The 23,762-nt window shown below is 45.8% G+C and overlaps 1 protein-coding gene across 11 annotated transcripts in view; it reads right to left on the bottom strand.

The window, feature by feature from the left end:
- Positions 1 to 23,762, bottom strand: part of EPS8 (EGFR pathway substrate 8, signaling adaptor) — a 110,086-nt gene that overhangs the window by 15,916 nt on the left and 70,408 nt on the right. For all 11 annotated transcript variants that reach the window (XM_075210844.1, XM_075210848.1, XM_075210849.1 and 8 more), the window contains 8 exons: positions 17,882 to 18,015; positions 17,681 to 17,754; positions 16,770 to 16,890; positions 16,326 to 16,414; positions 13,948 to 14,022; positions 13,670 to 13,818; positions 13,308 to 13,473; positions 5,856 to 5,890 (listed from right to left, as the gene is read on the bottom strand). In XM_075210844.1, coding sequence (XP_075066945.1) covers positions 5,856 to 5,890; positions 13,308 to 13,473; positions 13,670 to 13,818; positions 13,948 to 14,022; positions 16,326 to 16,414; positions 16,770 to 16,890; positions 17,681 to 17,754; positions 17,882 to 18,015 — 843 coding nt within the window. The remainder of the gene's footprint in view (positions 1 to 5,855; positions 5,891 to 13,307; positions 13,474 to 13,669; positions 13,819 to 13,947; positions 14,023 to 16,325; positions 16,415 to 16,769; positions 16,891 to 17,680; positions 17,755 to 17,881; positions 18,016 to 23,762) is intronic.

Below are 23,762 nucleotides of genomic sequence, written 5' to 3'. Positions count from 1 at the left end.
GTACAAAGTGATGTCTGTACATAAAATAAATCAATGTTGTTCCTTCCTGGACTATTAAATAAGCAACTTATATTTACCATTAATGTTGTGTCCTTTACAATGGATTAACAGCTGAACAGAGACAGGAAAACACCTGAAGGTAGATTGTGTGACTCTTCCTTTCTCAGGTGTCTTCGAGTCACTTCCCAAGCTGTCCCTGAGAAATATAAACTGACAACACAGGTGAGACTATCAGGGTTATCATGGAGTCTTCCTTCAATGAACAAAATTAACAGTAAATGTAATTTGCTTATTTTCTCCTTAGACTCCATGGCTGTCCTAACAATTTTCTATAGTGTGTCCAAGCAGTACGAACATAGCTGGGGTTTTAAATTAAACCAACACCAATATTATAATGTATATAGACTTTATTGATCTACGCCCAGAAGAATCTTCCTTCCAAAATAGGCCGTCGCTGGAAAGGACGTCATAGAGATGGAAGTATGATTTCCTGAATAATATAGAAAGTGGAAACTCCCTTTGGTAGGAATGTAGGATTAGTTTGCAGCACTACTTCACCAGGATAAAATGTTATTTTTATGTTCTTTTTTGGGCAGGTCCTGGTTCTATAATTGCCCATTGTGTTGCAACGTGCCACTGCCGCCTTCTCCTCCAATACACGCACCGCTTGGCCAGAAAGTGATGTTGGTGATGACGCTGTAAGGACCCGCTGCTTCCATAATGCTTTGTCTGACAGAGAGCGGTTTGAAATTCCAGCATATGACAGCAACTAGCGGGCCAGGGAGCTACTTCTGTCCTGCTCAACATTTCTCCCAGGCACAATGCCAGGATCCATGCCCGAAAAGTTGCAGACAAGCCCTCATAGAAAAACAAAAGAAAAACCCTTTCTGCGCTCGCCTGCTTGCTCAGCTGGAGCGGCAGGAATGAGACACTTATGAGGAAGAGTCGTCACACTATATACCCTCTGGAGGCCTTTCTCTTTCTTGTCTCTGCTCAGCTAACCAAGGAGTTAACCAATTGTTAGGGCCGTCACAGAGTCCATGGAGAGTCCAATTGTTAGGGCCGTCACAGAGTCCATGGAGAGTCCAATTGTTAGGGCTGTCACTCATTTTTAAAATTCTTCTTATACTAAGTTTATAATGTTTGAACAGTTCTTGTAAGTGGAAATGAATTATTAACTCCACTAACCTGTATAATTTCCTTCATTATACAGTGCTATACAATGGAAATTAAAGGGTACACATTAAAAGAAAAATATTATACCTTCTTCGAAGGTAAGAAAGTTTGATAGCAGTACAGATTCTGTCCAATGCAATGCCCATGGCTAATGCAATATTGTATCCAAGATAAGCACGTCTGCTATACACAATTCTGTTACAACATACACATTTTATCCACCTACCAGAGAGATCACAGTTTATTAAGCAACTAACTATATTATTACTCTGATCACATTTTACATTCTCAAATAGAGGTATGAACATATTCTGCATGGCTCTCCACAGCTTCCATAACAGCGTCAGCCGCAGGAAAAGGCTCCTAGGCTATCAGAGAAACGCTTTCTTAACATAAAAACCTGATTTAAGAGTTAATCTGCTGAAAACTGAGCTCCCTCACACGGTTCAGCTTCTGACTTCAATCCTCTTTCTCCTCTCACTACTTATAGAAGAACATGGAATAAGGTTATTTATCCTCAGTCCTCAGTCGTCTAAGCTGAAAGGAGTGAACACAAATCAGGAACCCAAGAGACGACAAAAATAGTAATTTCCGTAGCACACAACGCTGGCAAATTCGTAAACAAAAAGCCGCAGAGAGGATTTTCACAAATAGGCCCAGTCTAAAACACGACTAAAAACAAAATGTGGTTAGGGTGACTTTTAAGAAGTTTTGTCAAATACTTTTCATGCAGATTTCCTTTACTGAACCCCACCTGGAACTCTGATACAACCCAGAAAAAAAAAAATTAACTCAGGTTGAAGGTTAACAGTTTTACAAAATTAAATTCCTCTCTTTTATTACAGAAATATATTAAAAACACACAAAGCACATAAGGTATCACATGCAGCTTTGTGGTTAGTATTGACACGTCCCCCAATCTCTCCAGAGGACAACATGTTAGGTCTTTCCATGGTTAGTCGCTGGTGGAACTTCCGAAATGCAGAAGAATCTTTACATTTGTAAAAATACAGCCACCAACTATTGTGCTCGAATAAAGGTCAAAACCAAATAGCTGATTTTTTGGCCAAGCTGGGGATCGAGAAAGTATTGCTTCATGGTCAAGATCAGAGACAGAAGGAATGAGTCGCAACCCCATATCCTATAACTGAAAAGACATCTTCTCTGACACAAACCCCTATTTATAGCAGATTGAATTCACCAGTTATTATCATCATCATCATCACCACGGTAGATTTGTAAGGCGCCACAGTGCTCCGCAGCGCTGTACACTAGGGAAAAGAGTATATACATAAAACAGGGACAGACAAGGCAGACAAAATAAATGCAGACATGAAAACAAATGGTATGAAGGACCCTGCTCATTAGAGAACTTACATTCTAAGTGGAAAAGGACACAGTTGAAATAAGAGGAGCGAGTGTGGCTTAGAGTGGAGATTGGGGCAGCTGTGAGGGTGTATTAGTGCGAATAGTATAAACAGAGATGAAGGTAAGCTTTAAAAAAGATGGGTTTTTAGAGAACATCTAAAGATTTGTAGGAAAGCCTGATTGGGAGTGGTAGGGAATTACATAAGTGGGGAGTGAGAAGCTGGTTACCAGAGACAAGGCGCAGGTCAGAGGTAGATCTAAGAGGGCAGGAGGGAGGGTATATTGATATTAGATGTGAGATGTATGCAGGGGGGGTGTTGTTGAGGGCTTTGTAGGGAAGGGAGAGTAATTTAAATTGGATTCTGGAGGACACAGAATCAGTGTAGGGATTTGCAGAGTGGTGCAGCAGATGTGGAGCAGAGAGAGGGAGATCAGTGTTGCAGCAGCATTTAGGATGGATTGAAGTGTGGATATATGGGTGTCAGGAATGCCAGGTAGCAGGAGGTTGCAGTAGTCAAGATGGAAGATGATGAGAGAATGGATAAGAGTTTTGGAAGCATGTGGAGTAAGAAAATGGCGTATTCTTGAAATGTTTTTAAGGTGGAGTCGACAGGACTGGGAGAGAGTCTGGATGTGAGGAATACAGCAGAGGGTGGAGTCAAGTGTGACACCAAGACAGCGGAGCCTGAGGAAATTGTGGTGTTATTAACAGTGAGGGAGATTTGAGGGCAGGTGGGAAGATAATAAGCTCAGTTTTGGACATGTTGAGCTTTAGGTAGCATTGGGACATCCATGTGGAGATAGTTGAAGGACAGTTGGTTACACAAGATAGTACAGAAGGGGAGAGGTCAGGGGAAGAGATATAGATTTGGGTACCATCACTATGGAGGTGGTACTGGAGGCCAAATTAATGAATTAGTGCCCCAAGAGGAGAGGTATACAATAAAAAAAGTAAAAGGGCCAAGAACAGAGGCTTGTGGGACCCCAACAGATAGTGGGAGTGGAGGGAAGGATGTGCCAGAGGGAGAAACACTAAAAGGAGCAGTTTGATAGTTACAGGGTAATGGTCCCTGTATGAATATGAAAACCCTCTCCTTGCCCTGCATGTGAAACATGTAACCCCCTTCCCCATTATCTGACCTTCAATAATTCACCAGTAAAAACAGCTTGCTGTTAGTTTTACTACATAGAGCATGTCTGTCAAACTGTTTTATAAAAGAGGATTCATATATTAATGCAGGAAAGGTGAAGGGGGCAGTATTATAACATGTAACTTATTAGGATGTAGGTTAGTGAAATAGCGTGCAGGCCATGCACATACAATATTGTTATATATATCATTCATTGTGTAAATTAACACTGTAAGCAGTGACCTTTATACAGTATATAGAACTATAGGGAGGAACATTTACACAACCTCTCTTTTTGGTGAATCTTATTTTACACATTATTAGGAGGGAGAGGGAAATAATCTAAATAAAACGTGGAAATAGGACCTGATGACAGTGAAATTTATAGCATATGTAATAAAGCAAGTTGTGAGCAAATAACACCAGGGAAACAAACAGTTAAAAATATTTTATTGTAAATAATGCTGTATTACTCATATATAGACATGACAGCTTATATTTCTATTGTTTTTTTACAATTTTATTTAGATTTTTTTCTATCAAGACGCTTTGTATTTTTAAAATATACATAATTTAGGAGGCGATAATTAATTGAGGCCGCTCCATTCTCATAAAACACATTATAATTTATCACTCAAATATGAGTTCATAGAATATAAGAGGAGATGCTATGTGGTGTATGAGACGGAGAGAGGCTGATTAATCAGGACAACTAATCAATGTTCGCCTACAAACTGGAATATTAGAAACTCTGGGAACAATTTCTCTTTAAATAAAGGTCAGGGGAATTTTTTAAATACACATTTAAGAGCATTGGATTATTTAAATCAATAGTTTTCATTTGTAATTGGCAGTGAATATGTACAATTTGGGTGCAATTATCAGGAGTCATGCAGAATTAAATTGGCTGTGTACAGGGGGGATGTTAGGACATTAACAAGGAGTAAAAACAGGTCTCTGACAAGTCGTTTGCTCTTCAGATGAAAATGGGCAACTATTGTGCACATTCCAGGAAGTTTTGGGGATACCGAGTTAGGTATTATAGATATCTAAAAATTCCTGTGATGAGAACAGAAGTAAATGAGTCAGTGTTAGACAAACATATTCCTCACATATTATAAAGCATCACTTTGGGCCCATAGTCCATACAAAAGAATCTCAGCAGCTTGAAAAACCTGCAGAGAATCGTCAGACTTCAGAGAAATGGAAAATAAAGAGATCATAGGTGTGATTTGTAAAGAGAAGCTGAATAGTTCCTTCATTTCAACATCCTGATGCCCCCCCCTCCACAACATCATCACCCCTGCCCCCCCCTCCCCAACATCATCACCCCTGCCCCCCCCCCTCCCCAACATCATCACCCCTGACCCCCCTCCACAACATCATCACCGAATCTTTTAATAGAACATAACATTGAAACGATGACGGACTGATAAATCAATATATATGTTTTGCATATATCTTCTGGCTGAGGGAACTTCCATGGTAGAATACTGTTTAAAATGCTGGATACATTTCAAGCTCCTGGCTTGAAGACTCATGATCTGAGCTTTCGGATCTGTGCACTAAACGCTTCTGCTCATTCTAGGTCAGAAGAACCCAATACTACAAGTCTGGGGTATTGATGTGTGCAGTGCTCCAATCTACGCACTTTCACAGTAATTATATAAAAAGTGGAGGCAAAGGGTCCGTAACATGGAACCAAGTTAATTTCATGTTCTATAAAAGTGTATTTTTAAAAAAACAATACCATCTACCAGAGCTAAATACTATACTAGTCATTCTTACAGACTATGGGCTTTTACATCCATAGATAATTTAGCTCCACTTCTCGCAAATTCACCCCTTAGTGTATGTGATATAAATATGTCTGTGGTGTTATAAGTTTAGTGCAATAATTGTAACTGCAATTGTAAGAGATTGACTAAGAATTCATCAAGCCAGGAAATATATTACAAAGTTAGACTTGATTACAAAGCAGAAGACAAAATCAGCTGCTTAGAGGCAGTCACATGAACAAGTGGAAGATGAAAACAAATTTTTAGCACATTACAGTTTTGGGGATACCCAAAGTAGTGACAATTTCTCCACTGTTTAATAACCACATTGTGAATGGACAGAGCAGCCAAGAGCTAGTTATCCCCCCACCCCTTGTTGCACCCAGTATTACTGGGAACATACCTGCGTGATGGAGGATAGTTTGGAACCTGGGAAAACTGCAAGACAAAGCGGAACACAGAAGCTCCAATCAGTAAGAGCAGTGATAAGTACAACACACACCTCACACTGCTCCTGCTAACGTGTGATACATTTACCATCAAGTATTATATAGGAAGCTGAAAACAGGAGCAACAAACTTGTTTGTGGACTGCGTGTCAGAAAACATAAAGCAACCATAACTACACACACACACGTGTGGACAGTATATATACATACACAGACACACACACACACGTGTGGACAGTATATATACATACACAGACACAGACAGACACACACACGTGTGGACAGTATATATACATACACAGACAAAGACACACACACACGTGTGGACAGTATATATACATACACAGACACACACACACACACACGTGGACAGTATATATACATACACACACACACACACACACGTGTGGACAGTATATATACATACACAGACACAGACACACGTGTGGACAGTATATATACACACACACACACACACACACACGTGTGGACAGTATATATACATACACAGACACACACACACGTGTGGACAGTATATATACATACAGACACACACACACACGTGTGGACAGTATATATACATACACAGACACACACACACACGTGTGGACAGTATATATACATACACAGACACACACACACACACACGTGTGGACAGTATATATACATACACAGACACACACGTGTGGACAGTATATATACATACACAGACACACACACACACACACGTGTGGACAGTATATATACATACACAGACACACACACACGTGTGGACAGTATATATACATACAGACACACACACACGTGTGGACAGTATATATACATACACAGACACACACACACACACACGTGTGGACAGTATATATATACATACACAGACACACACACACACACACGTGTGGACAGTATATATACATACACAGACACACACACACGTGTGGACAGTATATATACATACAGACACACACACACGTGTGGACAGTATATATACATACACAGACACACACACACACACACGTGTGGACAGTATATATATACATACACAGACACACACACACACACACACACACACACACACGTGTGGACAGTATATATACAGACACAGACACAGACACACATACATACACACACACATACATACATATCAATGTGAATATTAACTTCAGGCTGAGCTGTATCTCTGGTATCAGGCTGGGTTATTTGGGGTGATGAAGGGGAGCATATCTCAGAATAGCCCCTCTCCCTCCTGCTCAGCATGAATGCTGTTTGTGCCCATGTGTTTCGTCCAATGTATGGTGGTCCCCATCACTCACACTGATGTACGCAGATCCCCCATCACTCACACTGATGTACGCAGCCCCCCCATCACTCACACTGCTGTACGCAGCCCCCCCATCACTTACACTGATGTACGCAGCCCCCCCATCACTCACACTGCTGTACGCAGCCCCCCCATCACTCACACTGCTGTACGCAGCCCCCCCATCACTCACACTGCTGTACGCAGCTCCCCCATCACTCACACTGCTGTACGCAGCTCCCCCATCACTCACACTGCTGTACGCAGCCCCCCCATCACTCACACTGATGTACGGTGCCCCCCAATCACTCACACTGCTGTACACAGCCCCCCCCATCACTCCCACTGCTGTACGCAGCCCCCCCATCACTCACACTGCTGTACGCAGCCCCCCCATCACTCACACTGCTGTACGCAGCCCCCCCATCACTTACACTGATGTACGCAGCCCCCCCATCACTCACACTGCTGTACGCAGCCCCCCCATCACTCACACTGATGTACGCAGCCCCCCCATCACTCACACTGCTGTACGCAGCCCCCCCATCACTCACACTGCTGTACGCAGCTCCCCCATCACTCACACTGCTGTACGCAGCCCCCCCATCACTCACACTGCTGTACACAGCCCCCCCCATCACTCACACTGCTGTACGCAGCCCCCCCATCACTTACACTGATGTACGCAGCCCCCCCATCACTCTCACTGATGTACGCAGCCCCCCCATCACTCACACTGCTGTACGCAGCTCCCCCATCACTCACACTGATGTACGCAGCCCCCCCATCACTCACACTGCTGTACGCAGCCCCCCCATCACTCACACTGCTGTACGCAGCCCCCCCATCACTCACACTGATGTACGCAGCCCCCCCATCACTCACACTGCTGTACGCAGCCCCCCCATCACTCACACTGCTGTACGCAGCCCCCCCATCACTCACACTGCTGTACGCAGCCCCCCCATCACTCACACTGCTGTACGCAGCCCCCCCATCACTCACACTGCTGTACGCAGCCCCCCCATCACTCACACTGCTGTACGCAGCCCCCCCATCACTTACACTGATGTACGCAGCCCCCCCATCACTCTCACTGATGTACGCAGCCCCCCCATCACTCACACTGCTGTACGCAGCTCCCCCATCACTCACACTGATGTACGCAGCCCCCCCATCACTCACACTGCTGTACGCAGCCCCCCCATCACTCACACTGCTGTACGCAGCCCTCCCATCACTCACACTGCTGTACGCAGCCCCCCCATCACTCACACTGCTGTACGCAGCCCCCCCATCACTCACACTGATGTACGCAGCCCCCCCATCACTCACACTGCTGTACGCAGCCCCCCCATCACTCACACTGCTGTACGCAGCCCCCCCATCACTCACACTGCTGTACGCAGCCCCCCCCCCATCACTCACACTGATGTACGCAGCCCCCCCATCACTCACACTGCTGTACGCAGCCCCCCCATCACTCACACTGCTGTACGCAGCCCCCCCATCACTCACACTGCTGTACGCAGCCCCCCCATCACTCACACTGATGTACGCAGCTCCCCCATCACTCACACTGCTGTACGCAGCCCCCCCATCACTCACACTGCTGTACGCAGCCCCCCCATCACTCACACTGCTGTACGCAGCCCCCCCATCACTCACACTGCTGTACGCAGCCCCCCCATCACTCACACTGCTGTACGCAGCCCCCCCATCACTCACACTGCTGTACGCAGCTCCCCCATCACTCACACTGATGTACGCAGCCCCCCCATCACTCACACTGCTGTACGCAGCCCCCCCATCACTCACACTGCTGTACGCAGCCCCCCCATCACTCACACTGCTGTACGCAGCCCCCCCATCACTCACACTGCTGTACGCAGCCCCCCCATCACTCACACTGATGTACGCAGCCCCCCCATCACTCACACTGCTGTACGCAGCCCCCCCATCACTCACACTGCTGTACGCAGCCCCCCCATCACTCACACTGCTGTACGCAGCCCCCCCATCACTCACACTGCTGTACGCAGCCCCCCCATCACTCACACTGCTGTACGCAGCCCCCCCATCACTCACACTGATGTACGGTGCCCCCCATCACTCACACTGCTGTACGCAGCCCCCCCATCACTCACACTGCTGTACGCAGCCCCCCCATCACTCACACTGCTGTACGCAGCTCCCCCATCACTCACACTGATGTACGCAGCCCCCCCATCACTTACACTGCTGTACGCAGCCCCCCCATCACTCACACTGCTGTACGCAGCCCCCCCCATCACTCACACTGCTGTACGCAGCCCCCCCATCACTCACACTGATGTACGCAGCCCCCCCCATCACTCACACTGATGTACGGTGCCCCCCATCACTCACACTGCTGTACGCAGCCCCCCCATCACTCACACTGATGTACGGTGCCCCCCATCACTCACACTGATGTACGGTGCCCCCCATCACTCACACTGATGTACGCAGCTCCCCCATCACTCACACTGCTGTACGCAGCCCCCCCATCACTCACACTGCTGTACGCAGCCCCCCCATCACTCACACTGATGTACGGTGCCCCCCAATCACTCACACTGATGTACGGTGCCCCCCAATCACTCACACTGATGTACGGTGCCCCCCATCACTCACACTTATGTATGGTGCCCCCCCATCACTCACACTGATGTATGGTGCCCCCCCATCACTCACACTGATGTATGGTGCCCCCCATCACTCACACTGATGTATGGTGCCCCCCATCACTCACACTGATGTACGGTGCCCCCCATCACTCACACTGATGTACGCAGCTCCCCCATCACTCACACTGCTGTACGCAGCCCCCCCATCACTCACACTGATGTACGGTGCCCCCCAATCACTCACACTGATGTACGGTGCCCCCCAATCACTCACACTGATGTACGGTGCCCCCCATCACTCACACTTATGTATGGTGCCCCCCCATCACTCACACTGATGTATGGTGCCCCCCCATCACTCACACTGATGTATGGTGCCCCCCATCACTCACACTGATGTATGGTGCCCCCCATCACTCACACTGATGTACGGTGCCCCCCATCACTCACACTGATGTACGCAGCCCCCCATCACTCACACTGATGTACGCAGCCCCCGCATCACTCACACTGCTGTACGCAGCCCCCGCATCACTCACACTGATGTACGCAGCCTCCCCATCACTCACACTGATGTATGGTGCCCCCCCATCACTTACACTGCTGTATGGTGCCCCCCCATCACTTACACTGCTGTACGGTGCCCCCCAATCACTCACACTGATGTACGGTGCCCCCCAATCACTCACACTGATGTACGGTGCCCCCCATCACTCACACTGATGTACGGTGCCCCCCATCACTCACACTGATGTATGGTGCCCCCCCATCACTCACACTGATGTATGGTGCCCCCCCATCACTCACACTGATGTATGGTGCCCCCCATCACTCACACTGATGTATGGTGCCCCCCATCACTCACACTGATGTACGGTGCCCCCCATCACTCACACTGATGTACGGTGCCCCCCATCACTCACACTGATGTACGGTGCCCCCCATCACTCACACTTATGTATGGTGCCCCCCCATCACTCACACTGATGTATGGTGCCCCCCCATCACTCACACTGATGTATGGTGCCCCCCATCACTCACACTGATGTATGGTGCCCCCCATCACTCACACTGATGTACGGTGCCCCCCATCACTCACACTGATGTACGCAGCCCCCCATCACTCACACTGATGTACGCAGCCCCCGCATCACTCACACTGCTGTACGCAGCCCCCGCATCACTCACACTGATGTACGCAGCCTCCCCATCACTCACACTGATGTATGGTGCCCCCCCATCACTTACACTGCTGTATGGTGCCCCCCCATCACTTACACTGCTGTACGGTGCCCCCCAATCACTCACACTGATGTACGGTGCCCCCCAATCACTCACACTGATGTACGGTGCCCCCCATCACTCACACTGATGTACGGTGCCCCCCATCACTCACACTGATGTATGGTGCCCCCCCATCACTCACACTGATGTATGGTGCCCCCCCATCACTCACACTGATGTATGGTGCCCCCCATCACTCACACTGATGTATGGTGCCCCCCATCACTCACACTGATGTACGGTGCCCCCCATCACTCACACTGATGTACGGTGCCCCCCATCACTCACACTGATGTACGGTGCCCCCCATCACTCACACTGATGTACGCAGCCCCCCCCCATCACTCCAACTGCTGTACGCAGCCCCCGCATCACTCACACTGATGTACGCAGCCTCCCCATCACTCACACTGATGTATGGTGCCCCCCCATCACTCACACTGATGTATGGTGCCCCCCATCACTCACACTGATGTATGGTGCCCCCCATCACTCACACTGATGTACGGTGCCCCCCATCACTCACACTGATGTACGCAGCCCCCGCATCACTCACACTGCTGTACGCAGCCCCCGCATCACTCACACTGATGTACGCAGCCTCCCCATCACTCACACTGATGTATGGTGCCCCCCCATCACTTACACTGCTGTATGGTGCCCCCCCATCACTTACACTGCTGTACGGTGCCCCCCAATCACTCACACTGATGTACGGTGCCCCCCAATCACTCACACTGATGTACGGTGCCCCCCAATCACTCACACTGATGTACGGTGCCCCCCATCACTCACACTGATGTATGGTGCCCCCCCATCACTCACACTGATGTATGGTGCCCCCCCATCACTCACACTGATGTATGGTGCCCCCCATCACTCACACTGATGTATGGTGCCCCCCATCACTCACACTGATGTATGGTGCCCCCCATCACTCACACTGATGTACGGTGCCCCCCATCACTCACACTGATGTACGGTGCCCCCCATCACTCACACTGATGTACGGTGCCCCCCATCACTCACACTGATGTACGCAGCCCCCCCCCATCACTCCAACTGCTGTACGCAGCCCCCGCATCACTCACACTGATGTACGCAGCCTCCCCATCACTCACACTGATGTACGCAGCCCTCCCCATCACTCACACTGATGTACGGTGCCCCCCAATCACTCACACTGATGTACGGTGCCCCCCAATCACTCACACTGATGTACGGTGCCCCCCAATCACTCACACTTATGTACGGTGCCCCCCATCACTCACACTTATGTACGGTGCCCCCCATCACTCACACTTATGTATGGTGCCCCCCATCACTCACACTTATGTATGGTGCCCCCCCATCACTCACACTTATGTATGGTGCCCCCCCATCACTCACACTTATGTATGGTGCACCCCCATCACTCACACTGATGTATGGTGCCCCCCCATCACTCACACTGATGTATGGTGCCCCCCCATCACTCACACTGATGTATGGTGCCCCCCCATCACTCACACTGATGTATGGTGCCCCCCATCACTCACACTGATGTATGGTGCCCCCCATCACTCACACTGATGTATGGTGCCCCCCATCACTCACACTGATGTATGGTGCCCCCCATCACTCACACTGATGTATGGTGCCCCCCATCACTCACACTGATGTATGGTGCCCCCCATCACTCACACTGATGTATGGTGCCCCCCATCACTCACACTGATGTATGGTGCCCCCCATCACTCACACTGATGTATGGTGCCCCCCATCACTCACACTGATGTATGGTGCCCCCCATCACTCACACTGATGTATGGTGCCCCCCATCACTCACACTGATGTATGGTGCCCCCCATCACTCACACTGATGTATGGTGCCCCCCATCACTCACACTGATGTATGGTGCCCCCCATCACTCACACTGATGTATGGTGCCCCCCATCACTCACACTGATGTATGGTGCCCCCCATCACTCACACTGATGTATGATGCCCCCCATCACTCACGCTGTAAGCAGCTCTCCAAAATACACAGCACTAATCAGCCGCCCCATTGTGCTATGCTTTATGCAGACCCCCATTATGCGCCACCAGACGCTGCCCCCCATCACATCTTACAGTGCTATACATACTACACTAAGCATGACCCCCTGATACACTTTCCGCTGGCTCTGCCTTACCTCAGCTCGTTTCTGTTGAGGCTCAGGAATGTTTATCACAGATTCCATCAAGTGATTCTGTTCTTGCTCCTTAGGGACCCCAGCAAAGGGTAACAAGGGTGGTTCCCAACCATTCCTGAAGCGTGGGATGTATGGAGGGATGAACTGATCTTTAGGCCACTCCAATCTATGGACAGAAATCAGAGAATAAGAACTCCAGGAAACAAGTAGTTGATGTGAAGCTTCACCCACCGGCACTATCTGAGTAGCCAGAAGACTGCTAGAAGCTTAGGGTGGAAGCCTACTGATGGATCTCTGGTAAGTCTGGAAGGTTACCTCTATCACAATCCAGGACTGTTTGGTACACACAAATGTTTAACTACCTTGTTTTGGTCCATGTGTCACCCAGCGATAGCCATAACTCTTTCTCCTTGCTGTTGAGCACAAAAGTTAGAAAATCTATGGTCTCCTTTATTAATAGGGGGCTGAGAACAGTTGATGCAAGTTGCGAATCGCCCGTCGCCTCTACAATCTAAAAACATATCACAATAAGTTATCAAACCATAGGAGATGACAAATACAGCCATCCAATATATTGGATATAATATGATATACATTTACACATAGGACACAAAATCAGAGTCAATTAAAAGTCATTTACCATATTTAAAGGTGTGAATAGAAAATGCACCAACTCTGCAGCGCTGGGGTTCTGTATTTGGGACTTCAGTTTGGCCTGTAAAAAAACACATTAACCTGTTTCACCATCTGCTCCTCCAAAAAACGTGTTTAATGTTCTCTTGCTACTTACAAGAGATTATCTGACCCTTTGGCCACAAACAATGACTTTGTCTTGGAAATGAGTCGGTCTAGGGGCAGATGCAGCGATTTCCTTCCCAAGAGATTCTCATTCACTGTGACGAAGATTTTGCTGGAGGTCTTCAGATTTCTCATCAGCTACTTTCAGCAACTGCATTCACCACCTTATTACTGTTCTGCACGATGGACCTTCTTTTATTTCTGCCACTCAATCTCAAACCATTATCAACTCCCACTAAGTTTAACACATGGTCTTACTATCCCTCTCTAGTATCACATCCCATTATCTATGTTCCTGTTATTAACACTTCTCTCCTATCAAACACTGCCTCACCTCCAGCCCTTTCACATGTTGGCCTCTGCCTCACCTACAGCCCTTTCACATGTTGGCCTCTGCCTCACCTACAGCCCTTTCACATGTTGGCCTCTGCTTCACCTCCAGACCTGGAAGCAAATAAGGAGGTGGGTTTGGACTGCTCCTCTCCCCACATTGCACACTCACAGTTCAAGCAAATGTTCCATCACTCACATTTCTTTCTTTCTAAGTACAGATTATCTGGATTTTCAACCCCATCTCTGAGTTTTGCTATGATGTATTATCCCCCTGGACTTCTCCATCTACACTACTCCTCTTGCAAACCTAATAATGGACCATTGGATTACAGTATCACTTGTATACAGGTGACACACATGTATCTATCCCACAGACAAATCCAACAAAACCACACCAACATACATCTCTTCACTTGCTTCACAATATCTACCAACTGAAGCACTCCGCTCTGTGCAAGACCTGTGCCTCTCATCCACATTCATTACCTGCTCCCATTCCCAGTTACAGGACGTTTGTCAGGCTGCTCCCACTCTGTGGAATTCCTTCCCTCGTACATCAAGACTTTTTCCCAACCTCCAAACCCTTAAGCAGCTTCCTCACCCACCGTCTTAACCTCCCAGTGTTATTCTACCCAACTACCACCACACTGCATAGTTCACTGAAGACTTACATCCAGACAAGCTTCTGACCCCCACACATACATTGAGGGGTGACTGGATCATACAGCCCACTAAGCACTTTTCCTCATTACAATTTGGCTGGACCAATATGTGGAACTTACCCTGTTATGTATCTAACTTCTACAAATTGTGAGCAGCGCCCTCCGACCTGTTTGTTTGTCTGCTAATACAAAGTCTTGTTTTATTAGCAGGGGCGAACGCAGGATTTAGAAGGGGGGGTTTCCGCCCCCCGGAAAAAAAAAAAATATTGCGAGAGGGAGCTTCTGCAGCAGCTCCATTTCGGTGAGTCTGAATTCTACAGCAGCAGCGGCGCTGTCAAGCAGCATCCGCGGCAGTGCTGTATTATACTACAATACAGCACTGCCGCGGACGCTTCTTTGACAGCGCCGCGGCTGCTGTACAGTACCGTTGGTTCGCGGAGGGGAAGGGTTTCTGGAGAACCAGAAACCCCCCCTGCGTGCGCCACTGATTAGGGTGTTTATTCCTTATAGTAACGCTTTGTGGAGTATGTTGGTGCTATATATACATTAGATATTTCATCTGCAGGTTTTAAGTCAAGTGTGGAGAACTGCATCTATATCCTGTAGGACTCATAGGTCTAAGGGGCCATTTGCGGCTGGTATGTTCTGCAGAGTAATTAGGATACAGTAAGACGGGAGCTGGTTCCTTTTCTCAGCACAGATACAAATATATTGATTGACAATTTCCTCCATGACAAATACAAGTTAAATTCCCTCCGACATTAAGATGTTTTATAAATCTAAATTCCCTGCAGCAACATATGACTGCGCTGTCCTGCAAGAAACGCCAGTAATGTAATGATGAGGATTCATTTTCTCATGTTACTTATGACATGAATATAATAAGAACCCAGCACGCCCCATACCCACCCCCCCCCCCCCCAGATAAAGGCGTCAATATGAAGGTAAAATAAATGCCCTGCAAAGAAATCTCCTAGAGAAGGTGAATCCAATGACTTCAAATCCTCTATGACATTCAGTCATTGTGAGGTTACACATGAAATGTATTTATATTGACCCAGGACACAAGGGCATTACCTAGACACACAACATTTACACAATCAAAACAAAATGAGCCCCTGCCTAGAACCACCCAGATTCTGCAGGTGTTTATGTACGGCCCGGGTCCATAGGGAGGTGTAGGACTGACAGCCGGGCTGTGCATTAGATTCTCTCTGTAACTTACCAGAAGGTTGAAGCCATGCTTGAACTTTTGGAAACAGTCTACGAACTCTTCCTGAGGAGGTGCCTGGGCTCGGAGAGTTAGAACACCCTCTAGGTACAGAAAACAAAAAGCATTTTTTTTTTTAGATATTGTGTATTTCATATATAAACAAGTTTTAAATGGTTTTACATGAGATCTAAAAGAAACTTGTACCGATAGCAGGAAATTGTCCAAGCAGGACAGATAAACAGGGACAGATGAGTAGAACAACAAGATTGTCCCAATAAAAGAGAACAGGATGAATATTGGTATCAGATGTGTAATATGTCCCCAGCAGTTTGACGGAGCATTTACTGAGAAACAGGGTAAAAAAGAAATTGCATTTTGTAGCAACACGTTTTATCTTAACGAGATGCTAGTAAATGGAGCATACACTCTAATATAGAACATGTCAGTCATACATACCTCCAGAACTTTTTTTTTTCTTTGATTTTCTTCTTTTGGAAAGCTCAGAAAAGGCTTCGGCTGCTTTTTGTAATTTCGCAATAAAAAACTCGATATCATCGAGAACGTGGTTCAGAATTTGCTGCAAGAGTATTACATTGAACTTTTAAAATAGGTATAATCCTATACATCAGCATAAAGCAGAGTGCAGTCTCCCTGTCCTCAATATATAGGACAGATTCCAGATACTGGACCATGACTCGGGTGTAGAGCAGTATATTTCAACTGGTACACTACACACACACACAGGTAGAGGACTGAGTAATGTACGAATAGATCACATCACAGAAACAGGATCCCATGCATATAACATAGATGAAAGAGTAGATTACTAATAGATCACATCACATACACATGACCACATGCATATAACATGGATGAAAGAGTAGATTACTAATAGATCACATCACATACACATGACCACATGCATATAACATGGATGAAAGAGTAGATTACTAATAGATCACATCACATACACATGATCACATGCATATAACATGGATAAAAGAGTAGATTACTAATAGATCACATCACATACACATGCATATAACATGGATGAAAGAGTAGATTACTAATAGATCACATCACAGAAACAGGATCCCATGCATATAACATGGATGAAAGAGTAGATTACTAATAGATCACATCACAAACACACAGGACCACATGCGTAGAACATGGATGAAAGAGTAGATTACTAATAGATCACATCACATACACATGACCACATGTGTAGAACATGAATGAAAGAGTAGATTACTAATAGATCACATCACATACACAGGACTGAGCAGAGAAAATGTGAAATAAACAGCAGATTACGATCACATAGATCATACAGTGAATACACGGATGAAGTGATCCCTACTCACAACATCTCTGTCGGTTCTGGCTTCAATCATCTGTGTCGTCTCCTCGGTCTCTGCACCAGGCTGGGCACAATCATCTGCACGAGACACAACAAACAAATGGTCAAAGTCAGTCCAGTTCCAAACGGACTGAGCCCCTAAGTGACCAATATAGAAGATACACCCACTCCATGCAGCACGATATAGATCATATAACACACTTACAGTCGCCATATTCCGCCGCCCAGGTGGACCAGGCTGCCACTCGGCTGCGCACATCAACTTGTGTTACAGATCCTGGGGGCACAGGGGCGAAGGCTTGGGGCGGGGGGGGAACTTTGTCACCTGCTGTTATGCTCCTAAAAATAAAAAGAGTGTTTATCATTCAACATCGTAAAAGACAACATGTTTTATTTACCCAAATTCTGTGCATGGATTCAGATTTACATAAACCTGTAGACTACCAATAAACCACAAGCGGTTATAAATTCAGCAGATAGAAACGCCACAAATAGACTAGACAGTAAAACAACTTACACATGTCAGAGATTTACAAGGGCTTCTGGGCAACGCACATTCACTGCTGCCAGTGTACGTATCTGCGTGAGATCACTGTGCGCATACTCAGAGGCCACATGTATAAATGGGAATACAGATTGGCACCTGCGCCCTCTTATGCCTGGAGAGGAAGAACGGGGACTGAAGGGGTGTGCAGTGTACAGTAAGGGCGTGCTGAAACATGCAGACACGCCTGTCACTATGAGGGTCATTTGCAGCTCTAGAAAAATCTACTCAACTCCCAGGTATCCTTCATTAAAATAAGATGGAGTATAAAATATAGTTGTAATCAAATGAGTCAAATCTAGCAAAATTATAAAATACATTCTTACAATTACTTAAAATGAATTATTACATTACACCAGAAGAAGCAGCTCAGTGTGTAAATCTATGCACAGATGTATGAAGCTGTATGGTGCACACTTTGCACCGTTATCAGATTGGTGTCCAGGAAAGCTCAGATCCAGCATCTTGTTATAGGGTCCAGTCGGCTTCATTTCTTAGCAACCAGAAGAGATCTTATTTAAAAGCAAAACGTTACAGTGTAATGACGTAATATAGCGCATGAACGGCTATCCTTTAGGTACGATCCAGACCCGTTCACATATGGGATATAGCAGTCATGAAAATATCTCCCGTTTGTTGTATAGCAGTAAATTCCCTTTCCCATGTAGCTCACAGCTCCTCCATAGCATCATCAGAGAACACGTGATGGATTTTCGCTTTTTAGGTCTGTTTATATTAAGACCGTTTGTTTTCAAATTGGATTTTCTTTGTAGGGATCCTGCTTGTCGGGGTTGTGGTATCGTGAAAACGATTACCACCAGATTTAATGTCTTTGCTGCGGCGGCCCAATGATGCGATAGATAATTTAGCATTAAAATCCACAGTAGATAATTTCCTGATGCAGACTTGTAATTTTTTTGCAGACATGACTGTCCGCATTCCAGACGAAAAATTTCCACTTTGAAAACATTAAAATTTGCAAATTATAATAACTGCGTAGAAAATCCAAAATAGTTTTGTTTTAAAACTTCCGCACAACAGTACATATTAGGGTTATTTCTAATTAATTGATTAATGATCTAATATATAAAAGCCCAGCGGCGTGTGTTTGTGTGTGGAAAAAACTACTGGGTGACAGAGTGCTCAAGCTGCAGCGCCACCTGCTGGGCGGAGTTATATACTACACTGACCTACTAAATTCTTAGCATTATCTAATATATAAAAGCCTAGCGGCGTGTGTGTGTGTGTGTGTGTGGCGATGAAGATGACAAGAACCTTTTTAACACCTTAAGTAGCTTGATTTGACTAGAATGCATGAGTATCATGCACGGGTTACCTTGTTAGTAATATATTCATAAGGATGAGAGGATGAAGAGGTGACTCCAACCTCAATCCGAAAATAAACAAGTATCCATATATTAACGTGTGTTTTAAACAATTAGACCAGATAACGCGCTATATTGATTATATTTCATCTTACATATGCAAACATTATATTTATGACCCCAGTGAAGTAACCATCAAAAGTATTGCCGCAAAACGCAGTTGTACATATGAAGCACGTGGTACATAATGAAGCACGTGGTACATAATGAAGCACGTGGTACATAATGAAGCACGTGGTACATAATGAAGCACGTGGTACATAATGAAGCACGTGGTACATAATGAAGCACGTGGTACATAATGAAGCACGTGGTACATATGAAGCACGTGGTACATAATGAAGCACGTGGTACATAATGAAGCACGTGGTACATATGAAGCACGTGGTACATAATGAAGCACGTGGTACATAATGAAGTACCACTGCAATGCCGGGGCTGCTGTGGGAACCATGTGTGGACCCCGATCCCCAACAAAACATTTTCTCTCTTCAACGTCAGACTAACGCTGCTAACAAATGGAGGAATAGCGCATAGCCGGAGAGTCTTCAGCAGGATCCCACTGAAACCAGTAAGATCCTCACTGAGCATTACTTTGCTGCATAATAAATTGACTAAATCTGCTGTCCCCATAGAGCATCGGTAAGCTGAGGTAATTAGGTTAAGGCCAGAGACATTAACCCATTTTTACGTAACGAGGGGAAGAGCCTTTTGCTGGCTCTTTGCAGCTTGTTAAATAGACCCCTTAATTTACTTATACCCCATTCATACTGCACCAAAATCCCGGGTTTTTGCCGGGGCGAGCTCAAACGACCCGGGTCTTGGTGCAGTATGAATGGTACAAGTCCAAAATCCTGGGTCTAAAAACCCGGGTCTTCAACCCGGGATTTATCGAAGGGTAATTCCCGGGTCGGACCCGGGTTGCCTGCACTATGGATGGTGCAACCATCCATTTTCAAACCGGGTTGCACAGAAAACATGCTGATTGGCTGTCTGCCTGTCTCTGGAGGATGATGTCATCGGTGGAAGCCCGTGGGAGATTGTAGAAGCTTTTTAGGAGAGATGGTGGATGGTGTACTCAACATCAAGCTGAAGCAGAAACGTTTTTTTTGGGAGAAAATTGCTTTTATTATTTCACAAAAAAAGTGTTTATTTACAGCAATTATGACACACTGGATGGAGGAAGAGGTGCGTGAGCTGCTGAATGTCAGAGGGGAGGAAGAAATTAGAAGGCAAGTGACTGGGACTGTGAAGGATGCCACAGTGTACTACAACATCGCCAAAATACTCACACAACGTGGCATAAAGAGGACACAGAAACAAGTCCTGAACAAATTGAAGTCCCTGCAGAAGTAGTACACTAAAGTCCATGACCACAACAGGCGCAAAAGTGGCGCTGAAAGAATGGACTGGCCCTTTTATGACCAGTGCAATATGGTCTTTGGACATTCTCCTCTGACAAATCCAATTGCACTGTCATCTTCTAGCAATGTGGATGCGGCTATACCAACACCACCAGAGAGCACACAGACAAGCGAGGCCGCAACGGTAATAATAGAAGATTCTATTGAAGACACCCCAGAACTGGAGTGCTCTGCCACAACAGAGGACACCAACATGTCTTGGGAGGCACTGAACGATTCACAGCCATTCCCTGCTGCGCAAGTCGTTACAGATACTTCGCAAGAAACACAGCCAGAACCAGTGCCGGTGTCAGAGTCTACACCAGGTCCCAGTTTACGCTCCAACAGTAAGTATCTTTAATAATCTCACATAATAACCAACTATATATACATACCAATATATCTACATAATTGAAAAAAAAAAATGAACCGTATAAACATAACTGCCAAAAACAGAGAACTATATCAACAGAAATGCAAGCCAAATACCAATAAATATATCTACATAACTTTAAAAAAAATATATATGTTTGAACATAACTGGCAAAAAAAGAGAAGTATATCAACATAAATGCAAACCAAATACCAATATATCTACATAACTTAAAAAAGAGAACTATATCAACAAAAAGCCCAAAAGACAAATATAATACACTCCAAAGTATTAAAACATTAACACGCATATGTTGCAGTGTAAAACTACTGGGCAAGAGGGAGGAGGCCTCAAGCACATATCAGCTTACAACACTGCTTTTTTGTTCTGCCACATTATATATTCTAATGTATGTTTTACTGTGTTTTTTTCTACGTACAGTTTACAACATTCCTAAAAAACGCAAAAGGTCCAACAAAATGGAGCAAGCAACTAAAACAATGACAACTGTCATGATGGATCAACTGCGGGAGATGGACAGCACCATGAGGGAACACGAGAATAGACAACTGCAGTGTTTCATGGACAATGAGCCGGAACTCCAGGACTCTTTCCTCATGCAAATCATGCGGTAAGGAGATGAAGCGATAATACAGGGCTTCCAGCAATGCCGTGGGTGACTTCATGCACTAGAGTGCACACCGTGGATATCCCCACTCCAAACAAGCAGGAGATTGTCCGGTATTCTCCGGGGGTAGCATACCACCACAACACAATAGAAAGGCGCCTACATGGTGGAATAGGTTTCCCAAAGTTAGTGGCCTTCCTGGAAAGTGCTGGGGTAATAAGGTCCAGCACATAGTTAAATGTCTCACGTGACATTCTGAAGTGTTGCATCCACTGCTGTTCCTCAAACGCTTCCACAGTAGATCAGAAAACTTCTCTGTGGAAACACTCTCTGGCACGCATGGTTCAGTTACTGGCAGCACTGAATCTCAAAATTGAGGCAATGCTGGCCCTGAGAAACACTCTCCTGCGCATATACAGACACCGAGTTTTCTTCTGTTGTGCCATAAACTTCGCCTTCCTCCTCCTGAACTGGGACTGTGCAAGAGTGCACAGTGTCAGCAGCTGCAGCAAACTCTCATTTGCTGCATAAAACAGCAAAAAAACACTAGTAAACAATAAACATGAACTCTGGGCTACACAAAAGTGAGTCGTCGGCCATGATGAAAAAGTAATGTGGTAAACAATCACCACCCACATCTTTATGCGTCAACAAACCAGTCACCTTTCAATGACATCACCATTTTTCAGCCAATGAAAACTGCTCTGGTGATGACTCCCACAAATTGCCAGGGCACAGACTTGTGCAGTATGAATGGGGTCAACCCGGGAAATTCCTGGGTCCGAGGTGCAGTATGAATGGTGTTTCTGAGCTGGGACGCTCAGAGCCCCGGCAAAAACCCGGCTTGAAAAACCCGGGATATTGCCGAGGCGGCAGTATGAAAGTGGTATTATTGACACAGATGAAATCAAATAAAATACCTTAGGATAACGAACTCCCACTTATTCAAGATTATACATACGTAATGCAGGCTATTATGCATAGAAATTATAGGGTGATTATTCTAAGACTAGAACATAATGTCACAAGTAGTCACATAGTCAAACAATTTACACAACATGACTGTATATCAATGTATATCACATTTGTTCTGAAATGAGCACACTTTTTGGAGGTTGTACTTAACTCTTTCCAAGAGTGCTCAGAGGGATTGTAATATAGTGGTTTAAGGTCTGTATACAACACACAGTAAGCATGTTTAACTCAGCCTGTTGGATATTGAAATATATATCTCAAACACCATCACTTAAATCAATATTATGGGCTCATATATCCATCTCTATTGTCTCATTCAGACCCTCTGAAAAGCACCAGACTGTTGCTGAAGACCATTATAACATCACTGCTGAAAAGCACCAGACTGTTGCTGAAGACCATTATAACATCACTGCTGAAAAGCACCAGACTGTTGCTGAAGACCGATGCTTTTCAGCAGTGATGTTATAATGGACTGTAGTTTAGAATAATTAAGGCATCAATGCTGAAAAGCATAAGACTGTTGTTGCTGAGGGCCTTTATAGCATCACTGCTGTAAAGCACTGACTGAAAAAAACCTATTGTTGTTAATTACTGGTGAAAACTGAACACCTAGAAAATATGAAATAAACGTTATTCCTCTTTACCATCCCACTGGCGTGTGGATAGTGAGCGACACAAAGGCATGGGTTATAAATGGATGGAGATACCAGTAAGGGTTAATCTCTGGGCAGCCCCCAGGACACAAATGCAGCATCAATGAGGTGAAGGAGCTACT

The sequence above is a fragment of the Mixophyes fleayi genome, chromosome 4 (genome assembly GCF_038048845.1).
Source record: "Mixophyes fleayi isolate aMixFle1 chromosome 4, aMixFle1.hap1, whole genome shotgun sequence".
NCBI classification, from domain to species: domain Eukaryota; kingdom Metazoa; phylum Chordata; class Amphibia; order Anura; family Limnodynastidae; genus Mixophyes; species Mixophyes fleayi.
The sequence above is the reverse complement of the archived record's forward strand: the minus strand, read 5'-3'. Positions and strand labels throughout refer to the sequence as shown.